This window comes from Eupeodes corollae, chromosome 1 (assembly GCF_945859685.1).
Source record: "Eupeodes corollae chromosome 1, idEupCoro1.1, whole genome shotgun sequence".
NCBI lineage: Eukaryota > Metazoa > Arthropoda > Insecta > Diptera > Syrphidae > Eupeodes > Eupeodes corollae.
In genome coordinates, this window is record NC_079147.1 from 145,050,262 (window position 1) to 145,064,130 (window position 13,869).

At 36.5% G+C, this 13,869-nt stretch overlaps 1 protein-coding gene across 5 annotated transcripts in view; it reads right to left on the reverse strand.

Moving 5' to 3' along the window:
- The window catches only part of LOC129938591 (protein groucho), a 307,911-nt gene that overhangs the window by 65,640 nt on the left and 228,402 nt on the right, over window positions 1-13,869 (reverse strand). For all 5 annotated transcript variants that reach the window (XM_056046249.1, XM_056046246.1, XM_056046250.1 and 2 more), the window contains one exon: window positions 2,003-2,066. In XM_056046249.1, coding sequence (XP_055902224.1) covers window positions 2,003-2,066 — 64 coding nt within the window. The remainder of the gene's footprint in view (window positions 1-2,002; window positions 2,067-13,869) is intronic.

Sequence of the window (13,869 nt, forward strand, 5' to 3'; positions counted from 1 at the left end):
CTTTAGTCTCTACTTTTTAGCTGCGTCGTATAGGTATAGGAACATGAACATGAACACCATCAACCAAGAACACAAAACATCCTTTTCAAGGGTTTACTCTGCCACTCAAGCAATGTGTTTGCCTTGGTTTATCCACTTTTATCCTAAAATCTTTTTCTTCTCCTCCAACTGCTTCTTTTTCCTTATACTCAATCCTCCTCTCTTCATCACCATCTCCATCGTCATCATCATCATCTTCATCCACTGGTATGTTCAACTACCTGAACCTGGCTACGTAATTAAGTAATTTCTTTTCACCAGTTTTCGAAGGACTTTTCTTTTTTGTCCTCCACCACCCACCCAAAACCTCCCAACCTCAGTCAACACCCCCAACAAACCTCCCATCTTTACCGTTTTAACACCAGCATTTGAGTACAGAGTTAAGCACCAGCAATAAAGGACAAACAAGGCAGAAAAGTTGAAGAAAAATAAAAAAACATACACATGTACATATAAAATATAAGAAGAAAAACTCTTAGGAAAAAGGATCTATATACAGGAGACTTAGAGGGAGAGAGAGAGTGAAGCTCTTATATGAACTCAAGTACACAACTCGAACGAAAGGTATAGATGGTATGTTGAGGAAGGGAGGTATAGTGAAGAGTATGGGGAATGTTGATGATGGAAAAGCTAACAGCTGCCAAAGGACGACGACGACGACGACGATGAACAAAGGTAAAAGAAAAAAAAAAGGAAATTGAGCACGATGCAAAGGAGATGGGGGTGGCTTGGTGAACTCAACTCTTGGTGGTGTGGTGGAGATGTGAAAGGGGTTTTTGTACACTTCTGGAATCAGTCAAGCCACCACTTTGTAACACAGTGCCCTTCAAGTTTTTATATTTCTTTCAGCGTTTTTTTCCCATTACTTTTTTTTTTTTATTTCAAGATGTTTGCACTTCTTGCTCCTTGGTCGAAGGAGCAAATAACAAACAAAAAAAAGTTTAACAAAACTTAAATAAGTATTTTCGGGACTATAGCCATTGGACTCGGCTTCACTCCACTGCACACAACTATACTGAGAAGAGATACACCCCACAAAACGTGTCATCATTTATCAAAGAAAAATTTTTTAGATGAGTATTCTTCTTCGGTCTTGAGCTCTCTATAGAGTCCTTCGCACTGTTGGTCTAGCTATGAATCTACGATATGGTGTCGTCTTTCGAGATTTTTTTACTTTCCACCCCTCCATCCACAAAAATCATGCAAAAAAAGTTCCATCCTTGAATAGGCCACGGGTATGAGGATAGGGATGGATGTTCTTTGTTATCGTGGTTGCTTTTGTATAAGGAAAGGAGCGTATTTTTGTATTCCTCGAGGCGGAATCATCATCATCAGCATCCTTACAGATGGAGCCTCTCCCTCCCTCTCTGTGTTTGTTTCTTGATTTGAAATTTTAATTCAAATTAAAATTTCACGGAGTGGAAGATAATGATGCACAAGAGATGAGAGGGAACAAGTTGAAGAAAAAGAAGAAGAAGGGAGGCAAAGCAAAGCGAAGGAGCATTTAAGGACACAAGAGTTGTAGACTCTGCTGCTAGATGTTTGAAAAAGGGAAGGTTTTTCTTCTATTTTTGAGTTGTCCTTATTGTTTTCTTTCACACGTTGAAACGAAAAATGTCCTTTCATTTCATTATTATAATTTAGCTAACCCTATGTAGCTTTATTGTCTAGGGGTGATGGTTGAGCTAAGGTGGGCTTGGAGGGTGAAAGTATGTTGAACGAATTAGGGTGAACTGTTTAAAAGGATATAATTGAAAGGAAAGTGATACAAAATTGTTTGAAAAGGGTCTCCTTTTTTTTGCTGTTGTTGCTTCTGTTGTTTTTTGTCTCGTAAATTATTTTTTCAATTGTTAGGAATAATAAATTTTTGATATTTTTGTTTTTAATTTTTTAAAAATATTGAGATTCAAGACATAAATAAGGTAAGTGGGATAATATTAGTAGAAAGGAAAAACAAACTTACCATAACGTAATGACGTTGCATTTCTGTTTTTTCATTTGCTAGCTTTTCGCATTCTAGTTTTAATCTGAAAATTAAGAAAAAATAAATAATGAATTAAAATAAACCAACATATTTTGTATCTTACATATACATTATTAATTTACAATATTGAATATTTTTTTGAAAGGTTTGTTTGATTTCATACACATGTCTCATTGATTTTTGACACTTGAACTTTTTCTTCTTCCAAATGTGGTAATGATGTGTGACAGGTAATTGACAAATAACTTATTTGACAAAATTGATTTTTTTTTGTTTTGGGATTACTTTTATAGCTGTCATTGGGACGCTGACAAAGAATTACATTGAATGTCAAGTGTCAGTATATTCATCTTAATGGCTAAAACACAAACACGCTTCGGCTTTGCATGACGTTTATTTTTATTTTGAGAAAAAATAACAGCTGTTAATGACAGAAGTGCCATTTTAGAAATGTTATATTAGAAGTGTCATTCAAAGCAACCTCGTAGCAGGGCTAACGTAACGCAGTTGAAGCCGAAGCTGAACCGTGTTTGTGTTTCAGCCATAAGGTTGTTTTTGACGTAGCGTTACGTTTTTGAAAGTCATCAAATTATTAGATTTGTTTTTCTTATGACATTTGCAGAAAAAGATTTTAAAATACTGGCGGAAATGTTAAGATCTAGATTAGATTAGATTTTGATTTTATTTAAGCACACATTTTTAACAATAATTTGGTTAATACAATCAATAAAATGCATGGCATTGCCGTCTGCCTGATTGACAACTTAAAGTATATCTTTATATAAGTTAAAAAAAGAAAGTGCAGTTAAAGATTAAAAAGCTTCATTTGAAATGTGATGCCTATATTTAAGTGCTGTTTTCCAATGTGCATACAACTTTGTGACATCCATTTCCTGTAGAAGGCTTATGATTTATGAGTATTTGAAAGAATGTCACTGCCTAGGATAAGTATCCTTATTTCTATCAATATCGCACATTGTCCAACAAAATGTAAAACATCCTCGATCACCTTCAAGTGGCACAGGTTGCATAAAATTGGTAAGTCCTCTCGAATGTAGCTCAGATTAAGGAGTTCTCCTCTTAGTCGGAACATGCACGAAATTTTTCGATGATAAATTTGTCGGGGAAGAAGTTTTTTTCCCGGAGATCGTAGTCTAGTCTTCTGTTAATCATGCAGTGCTGTGAGCTTTTGGCGTGCTCCGTGTATTGTGTTCTTGAAGCTTCATCCAGACTAGCTATTAGGCGATATAAAGTTGGTTTGCAAGGTTACTGTAGTTTAGAACAACATCCACCTGCTGGGCAAGTTCTATCCAGTTTTTAAACCATCCTCTTTGGGATTGGATTGTTTGAAGAACTACTTTCTTTGGGTGACGATAATTTGGCATATCCAGAGCTTTGAGGATGTAATCGACTTGCAGCTTGAGTTTTTTTTTATAAATAAAGGCGATACACCCGTTTCCAACATGATCATGTAGTTAGGCGTACTCGAAGGAAGGTGGGAAATCCGTTTCATGTAAAATCTGAGCAGTTTTTCCTCTCGTTCATATTTCCGACCTCCCCAAGCTGACTGATTACGATGCAGCTTCGAAAACCCTGAATTTACAAGTATACGTAATTTCCATATTAATAAAGCTTTGCTTCAAGTTTGTCAGTGATATGTTTTTCCATGCTCAAGTTCTTAATAAAGCAGATTCCTAGATATTTGTATTCTTTTACCAACTCTCCTCTTTCACCATTATAGTGCCATTGTTCACTTGCACCTGATCATATACCGCCATTTTTAAAAACCATCACTTTGGATGTATTTAAATTTACCACTAGGGTCCATATTTTACAATATTCAGCAAGCTTATTTATCATTAGCTGAATGGACTGCGGACTATACGCGAGAAGAACAATTTCGTCAGCGAAAAGAAGAGCTTTAATGGTAACGCCTGCGTACTCGATTCCTACTGGTAATGCTTCGGCTATATCATCATTGAAGAGTGCAAACAAGACTGGCCTGAGTGCACAGCCCTGTCTTAATCATGATTTCGTTTGGAACTATTCTGATAAGCATTGACCAATCCACAATGATGCTAAAATAGGGCATTGCGATCCACGGTGTCGAAAGCGGCTTTGGAATCGACGAAAAATGCAAATAGTTTCTTATTTCTCGATAGAAACGAGTCAGCAAACGAGCGGAGTAAAAAAACGTGATCGACAGTGAAGTATCCCGATCTGAAGCCAGCTTAAAACTTATTAAGCAGATTATTAGCTTTTTAGATTAATATCTTATATGAAGAGTTCAAAAACGAGATTTCTCTCTAATTTTCCGAAACTTCAGTGTTTTTCTTCTTGGAGATTGGGAAATCATAGCATCGCTGAACTGATTTGGGATAGTTCCTTCCTCAAATATCTGGTTGAATGCTGCTGTTGGAGATACAACAAGAGTATCTTTACCATATCTGTAGAATTCTGCGTTCCTCGAATGTAATTCTTCGAATTACAATTAAAGAACTAACTTTTTATTTTAAAACAATACACAAAACTTTATTCAATAAATTATTTTGGGTAGGAGTTATTTATTGCACCAGCACAAATGGTTAGTTTCTTTGTGTTCTGTTCTTGTAGTACCGACTCGGGTGAAGGACGTGATCGAATTGGACGGAAATGGAAAATGTCTGCATTCTGTGTTTTTACATCGTTTTCTTACACTTCAGCTTTACATTTTGATAGATGACATTGAGCTTTAGATTTTGATAGATAACATTGCGCTTTGAGTATGAATGCTTTATTTAAGGTGTGTGCGCATCCACTACATACCTTCTGAGCCCGCAGCCTTTCCATCCTTTTGCTTGTTATCAATATAAACACTTCTTCGTTTGAAATTGGTGCATCTAAAATATTATTTTTAAAGCCAGGTTTGGCATACTCATTCAGAAACTTATTTGGCTCATCTGGGTTTAACAATTGTGTGCAGTCTATTTGAATTAACAACTGGGCTAGTAGTAAATTGTATTTCCATTAAGTTTTCGGACCAGGTTCCAAAACTCAGACGACTTGTTACATTTTGCAAGCTGATGTGATTGGGCTTTTGAATAGTCTTTTTATTTTCGTAGTAGAAATACTAAATGATAATTATTATCAACATTTTGTTTAATGGAATCAGACAGGACTAAAATTTGAATTTCTGTCAAGATTTGGACTTCGATAAAGAAAAATGTATAATTTTGTTAACTCAAAAGATTCTTTAATTGCACGTTTTTGAAAGTGAACGTCGTCGAAGACGCTTTGAAGATAGAAAGGCTCTTCAACAAGCATTCCTCGATTTTATGAGTCCCACCCAACTACGAAAATTCGGCCTATTGACGTAAATGCCTCAGAGGTGAAAATAAGGCTCATCACTGAAGTAGATTTTTCAATGAGTATTCGGATCATTTTGATGTACTGAACTTTAAAAGCCATAAGATCTTAGTACTTTGACTTAACAATGTTTAACAATTTTTTAGTGAATTTTAACAATGTCTTGTTGAAGAAAGTATTTTTCCATTTTTGTTATGGCAGAGTTTGTATTCTTTAAATGTCAAAAGATGACAGCTACAAAAGTGACAGCTGCTCAAATAGCAGACTATATTCAAAATGTTGTCTTATTGAAAAACCCTTTAATTTACCAGGAATTTCTCGACATGACAACTCAATTGATTTAAAATTTTATATCAACTTCATCTGTACATATGCACAAATATCACAAATACATAAGAAGAAAAGCCAGATCCTACCTTTACCCAATATTATTTGTTGGTAGTATAAATAAAATTAAAAAAAAAAAATAATAATAAATAAATAACATCGATATGACAACAATCAGTTGATTTTTATAATTATTTACAGATATTTTATTAAATAATAATAATCATTTTGCGTTAACCACTACAACGGAACGCACGCACGGTAGGTATTATGATTCCAATTAAATGATTATTATCAATTGGCTGCCGTCATCAATAAGTATGGGGAGGGAGGATGGCTTGAGGACAATCATTATCCACTATACCAACCAAAATCAAATCAAACCCTATCCACATTATCCTTGAGCAAAAATCAACTATAATACAGCTTTCCCTTTACGAGCAAGGGCGGTAGAAGGGGAAAAGGATCAAACGGTACGGTACACGGTGAAGACCACTTTCATCCATTCACGGAAACTATAATAATTGATTGCCTATATAACTTAAATTTTTTTTTTTTTTTTAATTGGCCACTTTTTTGTTGTTATTTTTGTCATCATCATTGTTTTTGTTGTTGTTGATGATAATGTCGTTGATTGTATCGATATCATGTGTGTGCCACACGTTATGCGTGAAATGCATTATTTTTATGGCAGTAAAATTAACAAAACAAAAGTGAAAATTCACTTTTAAAAAGGGTGTTTCAAAAAAGCAATAACGGTCCCAATGTTTTCTTCCAAGGCTTAGATCGTCTCGAGCTTATTTGCGTAGACAAAAGACTTCACAAAGCCTGACATGAAATTGAAGCCAAATTAATCTAAATTCCAGTGACAGCTGTCAAAAAGACCAACTCCGAAAATAGTATTGTCAAATTAAATTAAGTAAATTTACACGATTTGCAAACGTTCTTCAGGAGTAAGTCTATTCATTATGGAATGCAAACCAAACTAAGCTAAAATCAAGTGACAGCTGTCAAAAAGGCCAACTCGGAAAATAGTATTGTCAGATTGAAAAATACACGTCATTATTTTGGTAACACAACTTTGCACGATTTACAAACGTTGTTGAGGATTCATTATAAAATGGCAAAGCAAACTACCAAGTGACAGCTGTCAAAAATATCGAAACGTCAAAAAAAGCACTCGTTACATGCTGCATAATGCGCCAAACTTCGATATAACTTATTTAAATCTGAACTATCCCCAACATTGAAAAAAAATATGACGTAACACCCTGTATAGGATAAACCTTTATTATGCGTAAAATTTCGTCTCATTCACAACAAGGGCACAGGAGTTGAGTATATTTTACTGTGTTTGGTGTAAGCCCTGAGATGAGTTAACAGAAGGACGCTATTTAATTCAAAGTTAACCAACGGCGAAAAAGAGTCATCACAATTTCCGCCACATTAACTGATGGGTGGCAATAATAATATGCCCCCATAACCAAAACGGTCTGTACATACCTTTGTACTTATGTCATATAGCCTTAAATATACACATGTAGAGGAAATAGGTATGTGAGGGTTGAATTGAATCAGAAAACCGTGCCGCGCCACGACTTGACTGAAAGCAAGGTAGGCATTCAGGAAAGCAGGCAGGCAGACAGGCACGCACCAGTAAACCACAAACCAACCACTAAAAATAATAATTTAAACAACAAAAAAAAGAGAGACAAATAATACCTACGCAACGGAGAAGAGAGAGAGTAAAAACAACTAAAAAAGCACACAATTGAAACTCAACACGCTTGAAATCAGGGTTATTGTTTTAAATATCATAATGCTCTTTAGTCGGTTTTTAATTTAAGGGGGCTTTAATTGAGCAGTTGTTAAATTGAAGTCCACGAGGTATTTTTATAGATTTTTTGATTCATTAATTTATTAAAAGTTATTGTTTTTTTCACAATTCAACTCTTCCTCTTTATTAATCAGCATGAATGTGAGTTTAAGACATTAACCCCTAAATCACTCTTGGAATTTATACCCAAAGAGTTGACTGTCACTCAAAATTAATTCGATTATAAAATGTTTTGAAAATAATGAACTACCTGTGATTTTTTGTAAAAGCGGCATCCGTAGTAACAGTATAATTTTATGTGAAAAACAAACTTAACATCCGTAGTAGAATTACTGTCGATAAAATTTAAAGTGAAGTCGAGTATCGAAAGCAATTTCCGAGGTTTTCATTTGAAGACCTTGGTACATTTGGCATTTGATGGCTGTGATCGTAGAGTAGTGTCGCCTTAAAGGGTTATACAAAAGAAACAGATTGATTTTGACAGCTCATGGCGGCCATATTGTTTCTCTTACTTTCTTTCAACATTTCTTTTTTTTATATTCATAAAACAACAAAAATGTTCGTTAATTTTGTAAATTCATTCAATTTTCAACAAAAAATGTACAAAGTTTAGGATTACAAATACAAACAAATTTATTCAACCCCGAACGCGCCCTTATTCTGTATTTGTTTCATTGTTTTTTTTTTTGTTGTTGTTCTGTCATTTTGTAAAGGTGCAGGTAATTTTGAAAGTGAGATTTAATGTGTTTTGCTGTTTTTAGTGTTTTTTTATTTCACACTGATTTTGGCTACGGAGAGTTAAAAGGTAGTATTTAGGAGGATTAAGGGTTCATTTGGGGTGAGTTTGTTTTGGTATTTGTACTTTTCGAGGACAAAGTGTGGTCGTTTTTAGAAGAATAATAATTAACTGATGATGTTTTTATTATGATTACTATGGGTTTAGTCCAAAGACTAAGGTTTAAGAGTCCTAAGTTTTCAGAAAATGCGATTTCAGAAGCTAGGAAATTCATATTCAAAAGTTAGTATAACAACTTAATCCAATAAATGGTTTTGACACTTGTGGTGGCACTTATACTTGGCTGTCAAAAACTTGACAACACAATTCACCACCGACGGCCGGGTTTTCAGAAAATATCAGAGACAAATTTCGAATAGCTATTTCGAAAATATCTTGAAGCAAAAATCTTCCAATATCTGCTACAGCCTTAAAACACACATTTATACTAATATACAAATTATAAAAGTGCCACAACGGTCTGTAGAAAACTAGGGTCTATTGACTTACAACTCTTAACCACTTTTGTCATGGATGGAAGGGACTTACATGAATAAAATTTAAAACATTTCGATATCCCGGCAAATTAAAGCTTGTTTATCCAAAAATTGATCAGCTGCAACCTAAGAACATTTATCTAGCGGGTGTTTTTTTTCAACCGTGTAGTTTTCAATCTGGCAATACTTTTCTCAGAGTTGCTCTTTTTGACAGCTGTCATTTCATTTATGCTCAAATTGGTTTGTAATTTCATACAAAATTACTAACAGATTTGAAAAATTATTACCAAAATATCCGTTGGGGCGATGCAATCTCCTAGAAGAGTCGGCAATTCGAGAAACCAGGGATTAGTTTCTTACCCCGTTTACCGAAGTAGATAATGCGCATCCTCAAAGAAATAATACAGGGCGTACCGAAGGCGATATTGCTGCTATTAAGCAGAGTTGAGAAGAAGACCGAAATGAGTCCATGCCCATCCGCTATTCCGTGGAACAATTGGACGTTGCCCATTGACTTTATGGTAGATTTTGGGGAAGGATCTTGATTTTCGGGCTTGCAAAATGCCACTCGACCAAGGATTGAAGCCCAATGACCATGAAGCATGTTTTACATTCTGCGAAAGGGCTTAAAAAAATATGGTCGCCGAAATCGATTTTCACAAGAAAATTTAGTTCAGCGATGATACTTATTGAATGGCTCCCTAAATAAGCAAAACTGCCCTAATTTGAATGATTTAAATTCACAAGTCATTGCTAGAACGCCCAGTCGTAAAATCCTCAAAAAGTCACTGTTCCATATTTCTTCAAAAACGAAGCCGGCTATGATGTTACAGTCAATTGGGAACGCTTTTGAAGCATTGATCAATGACTTTAAGAAAGCTCGACAAGAAAAAGTTTAAAGGCGTCAAATCTTACGATCCTGGTGGCCAATTCACATCACCTCGTCGTCGCAATAAACCGCTCGTCAAGAATATCGATTGTGTCTTGAGCTGAGGATCATCAACCTATAGCGGACATCGTTCAAGGTTCTGGCCTGGTCAACATCACTTTGGAAGAAGTACGGACCCTTAAAGCCTCTTGCTCAAAATCCATACAAAACAGTAACTTTATATGGATGCGTTGGGACCTCGTGAATCTCACATGGATTGGTGTAGTCTTAAACCCGTACATTTTTCTTATTCATTATCCATTAATCCAAAGGAACTGTGAATTGCTCCAAAATAATGAAGTCGCTGTATGTTGCTTAAAACAAGATTTTGACACATAGTAAAAGAAATAATATGGCAGCCACGAGCTGTCAAAATCAACCCTTCTCTATTAGAAACCCCTTTATTTATATGTGACCAATTTTCAAAAACCACGATTTAAGTCTACCACAAGTTTACAAAAAAAAAAACTCAAGACCGTCGGAACTCATAGACTTGCTCATTCACAGAACAGAGTGCTTCATAATTCGATTATGAAGTATAAAATGTGTAAATATTGTAACAGTCCGCCAGATGGATCTTGATAAAAATATTCACTTCTTTATTATATCACCTTTCGCATCATCACAATATATTCATTCTTCTTCCTCTTCCTCTTTTTTTTTTTTTTTTTTTTTCTTTTTTAATTCGTAGTTTTACGACATTATATTGCGCCTTGTTTTTGTGCGCCTCCACAAATGATTCGTTAATTTAATTTAATTTTTGTTGCCGTTGCGTTTCACCAGGCAATTACCCACGATAATGAGATGTGAATCTCATTACTGAGAGTAATCGTTCCGCCGGACACCACGAATACTCTCTTCACCACTGCACCGCATCGCACCGCCGGCCGATGGCGCTGGCTGCCCTGCCGCCCTCTATACATATCTAGTTATTTGCCTGGTTCGTTCATTCGTCGGATTGTCGTCGGTCGGTTCCCTGACCATCCATCCATATAGGCAATCGCAGGCACTATAGTTGGGTATGTAAATGATTCTGTTTCCACATTGTGGTCGGGTTAAGCATATACAGACACGAGTACAGGAAACTTTATTCGTTTTCGCAAGGAGAGATACGGAGGAAGGTAAGGAGAGAGAGAGAGAGAGAAAGTGCAGTGCAGTGCAGAGGGCGCTGCCAATGCTAGTGCTAGTGCCAGTGCTGCTGCCTGCTGGCTGATGGTTTCAACAACCCACCGCAACATCGTTTACCGAAAATATTTGCGTGCTTTACAAGTATGTGGGTTTTAATTGCAACGCGATGTGGCCGATTCTACAAACGTTATCCATACCTATAGATACGGATATGGACTTCAACATACCCCGCATTCATGCTACATATTTGTTGTATAGGCACAACACAGAGGATGTATCACAAGTTGTTGTTTTCTTTTTGTTTCGTGTTGTATTTGCTACATGTTCCAGAGTGCATATAATTACCTCGTGGCTTATTCGCGTTGCAGATCGCTTTTTGTTTTTTTTTATTGACGATGAAGGCCTAGAGTTGGGACTCTGTTTGGATTGTGGTGATTTTTTGTTGTCTGTGTTTTGTTTTTAATTTCTGTTTTCATTCGAAATACGAATATGTACATTTAAATAATTTTCCACTACAGAAACTGTGAAAGGAATAATATAAACTTTTTTTTTGTTGGTTAATCGAAAGTAGATTATAAACATCAGGAGCAGGCATATAAGAGATCTGAACTGGAGCTGGAGCTACGCTCTCTGCAGGTTAAGCACAGCACAACTTATAAGAGGATTTAATTCTTTTTACTTTAACATCTTGAAAGCCTCTGATGAGACTGGACGAGTATTTTTGGGTTGGAAAATTAAAAACTCAAAGGAAAATTGAGAGAAGTTAATTAGGATGTGAATATATCAAGTACATACGTAGGAGCAGAGGTGCAGATGATGCCAACTTAAAAAAAGAGCAGAAATGTCAATAACTGATAAAAGTGAATTCGCTTTAAGAAATTGCCGACTTCAGATATGGACAGAAATGTCAATAAAAAGCTGATTTTTTTGTTTTAACACAAATTATTCAAAATGGCGCCCAGGCAAAGATCAATTTAAGTATTGGTAATTGATGTGGGGTGTGAAAATAAGGAAAAGAAAACAGCACCTGAAGTAAATTGGGGAGTTTCACGTTAATTTGCGTAGTAACGAAATGTTTAATAAAATACTCTTTCTGATAATAAAATTAATTTGAAGCCATTTAATTTTTGCCGAGATATTTGAGTCCAAAACCTAGTTTTATCAACTTTTAGTGTTTTGTTGCATGTTTTAATTTTTTTTTATAAAACTGTCAGATCGATTTTTCTAAAAAAAACTTAGCTCCTAGCTTTCTCTTATATAGGTAGCAAACGTCTACTGCCACTGCAGTGTACGGCAGCCGGACGACGCGATAAGTTTAGTGGCGTACGTGACGAAATGCATGTTTTCACATCATAAAATTTTATTCGTGCGGCAGAGTTCGAACTTAACCTTTAAAAAAGTATACTAAGCACAGGAACCCTCCATATATCGTGTAATTAGCCATTGATCCGGTTTATTCCGTCCGGTTTTTTTGCCGTGGTAATCTGGAGTTAGGCTTGTTTCACACTATACGGTTTTGACCGTACGGAAAAAAAACCGGACGGATATATTATCAAGGGCGAAGTTTCCTGACTCTTCAGGATAGGTTACGGAGATTAGCACTCTTCGTAACTGAATACCATCCCGCTACAGAAACCGTAATTACGCCTCGGATAATTAATGATAACTCGTTGACGACTTTTGGCTATTGTACCCGGACAAAGATTGTACCCTCACTGGAATGTGAGGACGCGGGAAGTAATGGCTGAAACACAAACACGCTTTAGCTTCGGCTTCGCCTGACGTTTACGAGTTCAGCCATAGGAATTCAATGCATGCTATCACAATGAAGCTTCGACCTCACGTTTCGTTTGACAATCGTAAGGAAAAGAACGTAATGTAACGTAATGTGACTCCAAACGTAAGCTCTAGTTCAATTATCTGAACATTTGCTTTGGCTGACAGCTTAACAGCTGTAAAAAAATGTCAACAAACGAAATATTTGCTCTTTGGAGGGACAGAATAGTCGGTCGGAAAAAAGGAAGCAACAACACTTGGCTTTCAGAAGAATCTTGGGAAGGATCAACGAACGCAAACAGTTAAGGGCTCGAATAACTGCTGCACAAGAGGAAGAAAGAAACTAGCTGGAGTCCTCGTATCGCATGAATAAAAGGTTCACCGCAATGTGCGCCGCCGCGACAAGCGTAACTACATCAACGCATTGGCGCAAGAAGCAGAAGATGCTGCAAACAGGTGCGACATCAAGACTGTTTACAGAATAACCAAAAAGCTGACGGGTGCACACAGCTCAAATCAACACCTGGTGAAAGAAGTAGATAGTACTGTGATAAGTTCGGTGATGAGCAAGTCTAAAGGTGGAAAGAACACTTTTCCTCGGTTTTAAACCGAGTGTTTGCAAACAAGGTGCAGCCGATACTTTCTGAATCGCCTGAAGAAATTAATCTCCGAATCTGCAGCACACCTCCCAGTAAAGATAAGATCGTTGCCGCAGTTAAAGCACTTAGGAACAACAAAGCGGTAGGACTTGATGGAATTCCCGCAGAGCTTTTACAAGCCAACGACATCAAACGAACTGCTTCATCAAGCGAACTGCTTCATCCGCTCATAAAAGAAGCCTGGCCCACCGAAAGCTTCCCCCACGAGTGGAAGAAGGGAATTATTATCAAGCTCCCAAAAAAGGAGATCTTACAAAGTGCGAAAACTGGAGAGGAATTTGCGTTCTACCAGCCTTTGCCAAAATAGTAGCAAAAGTTATACTGGAACGCATCAGAGAACAACTTGAGGCCACACTCGAGAAAAACTAATCGTTATTATTAAAGCAGCATATGACGGATCCAAATGTCACGTTGTGCACGATGGTAGGTTGTCAGATGACTTTGAAATCCGAAACGGAGTCAGACAGTCCTGTTCTCTGTCGCCAATATTTTTTTGTTGGTGATAAGCGATATACTGCGCTCTGTGAGGTAGCGGAGGGATCCAATGTACTTGTGACATCTTATCTGAAGCACT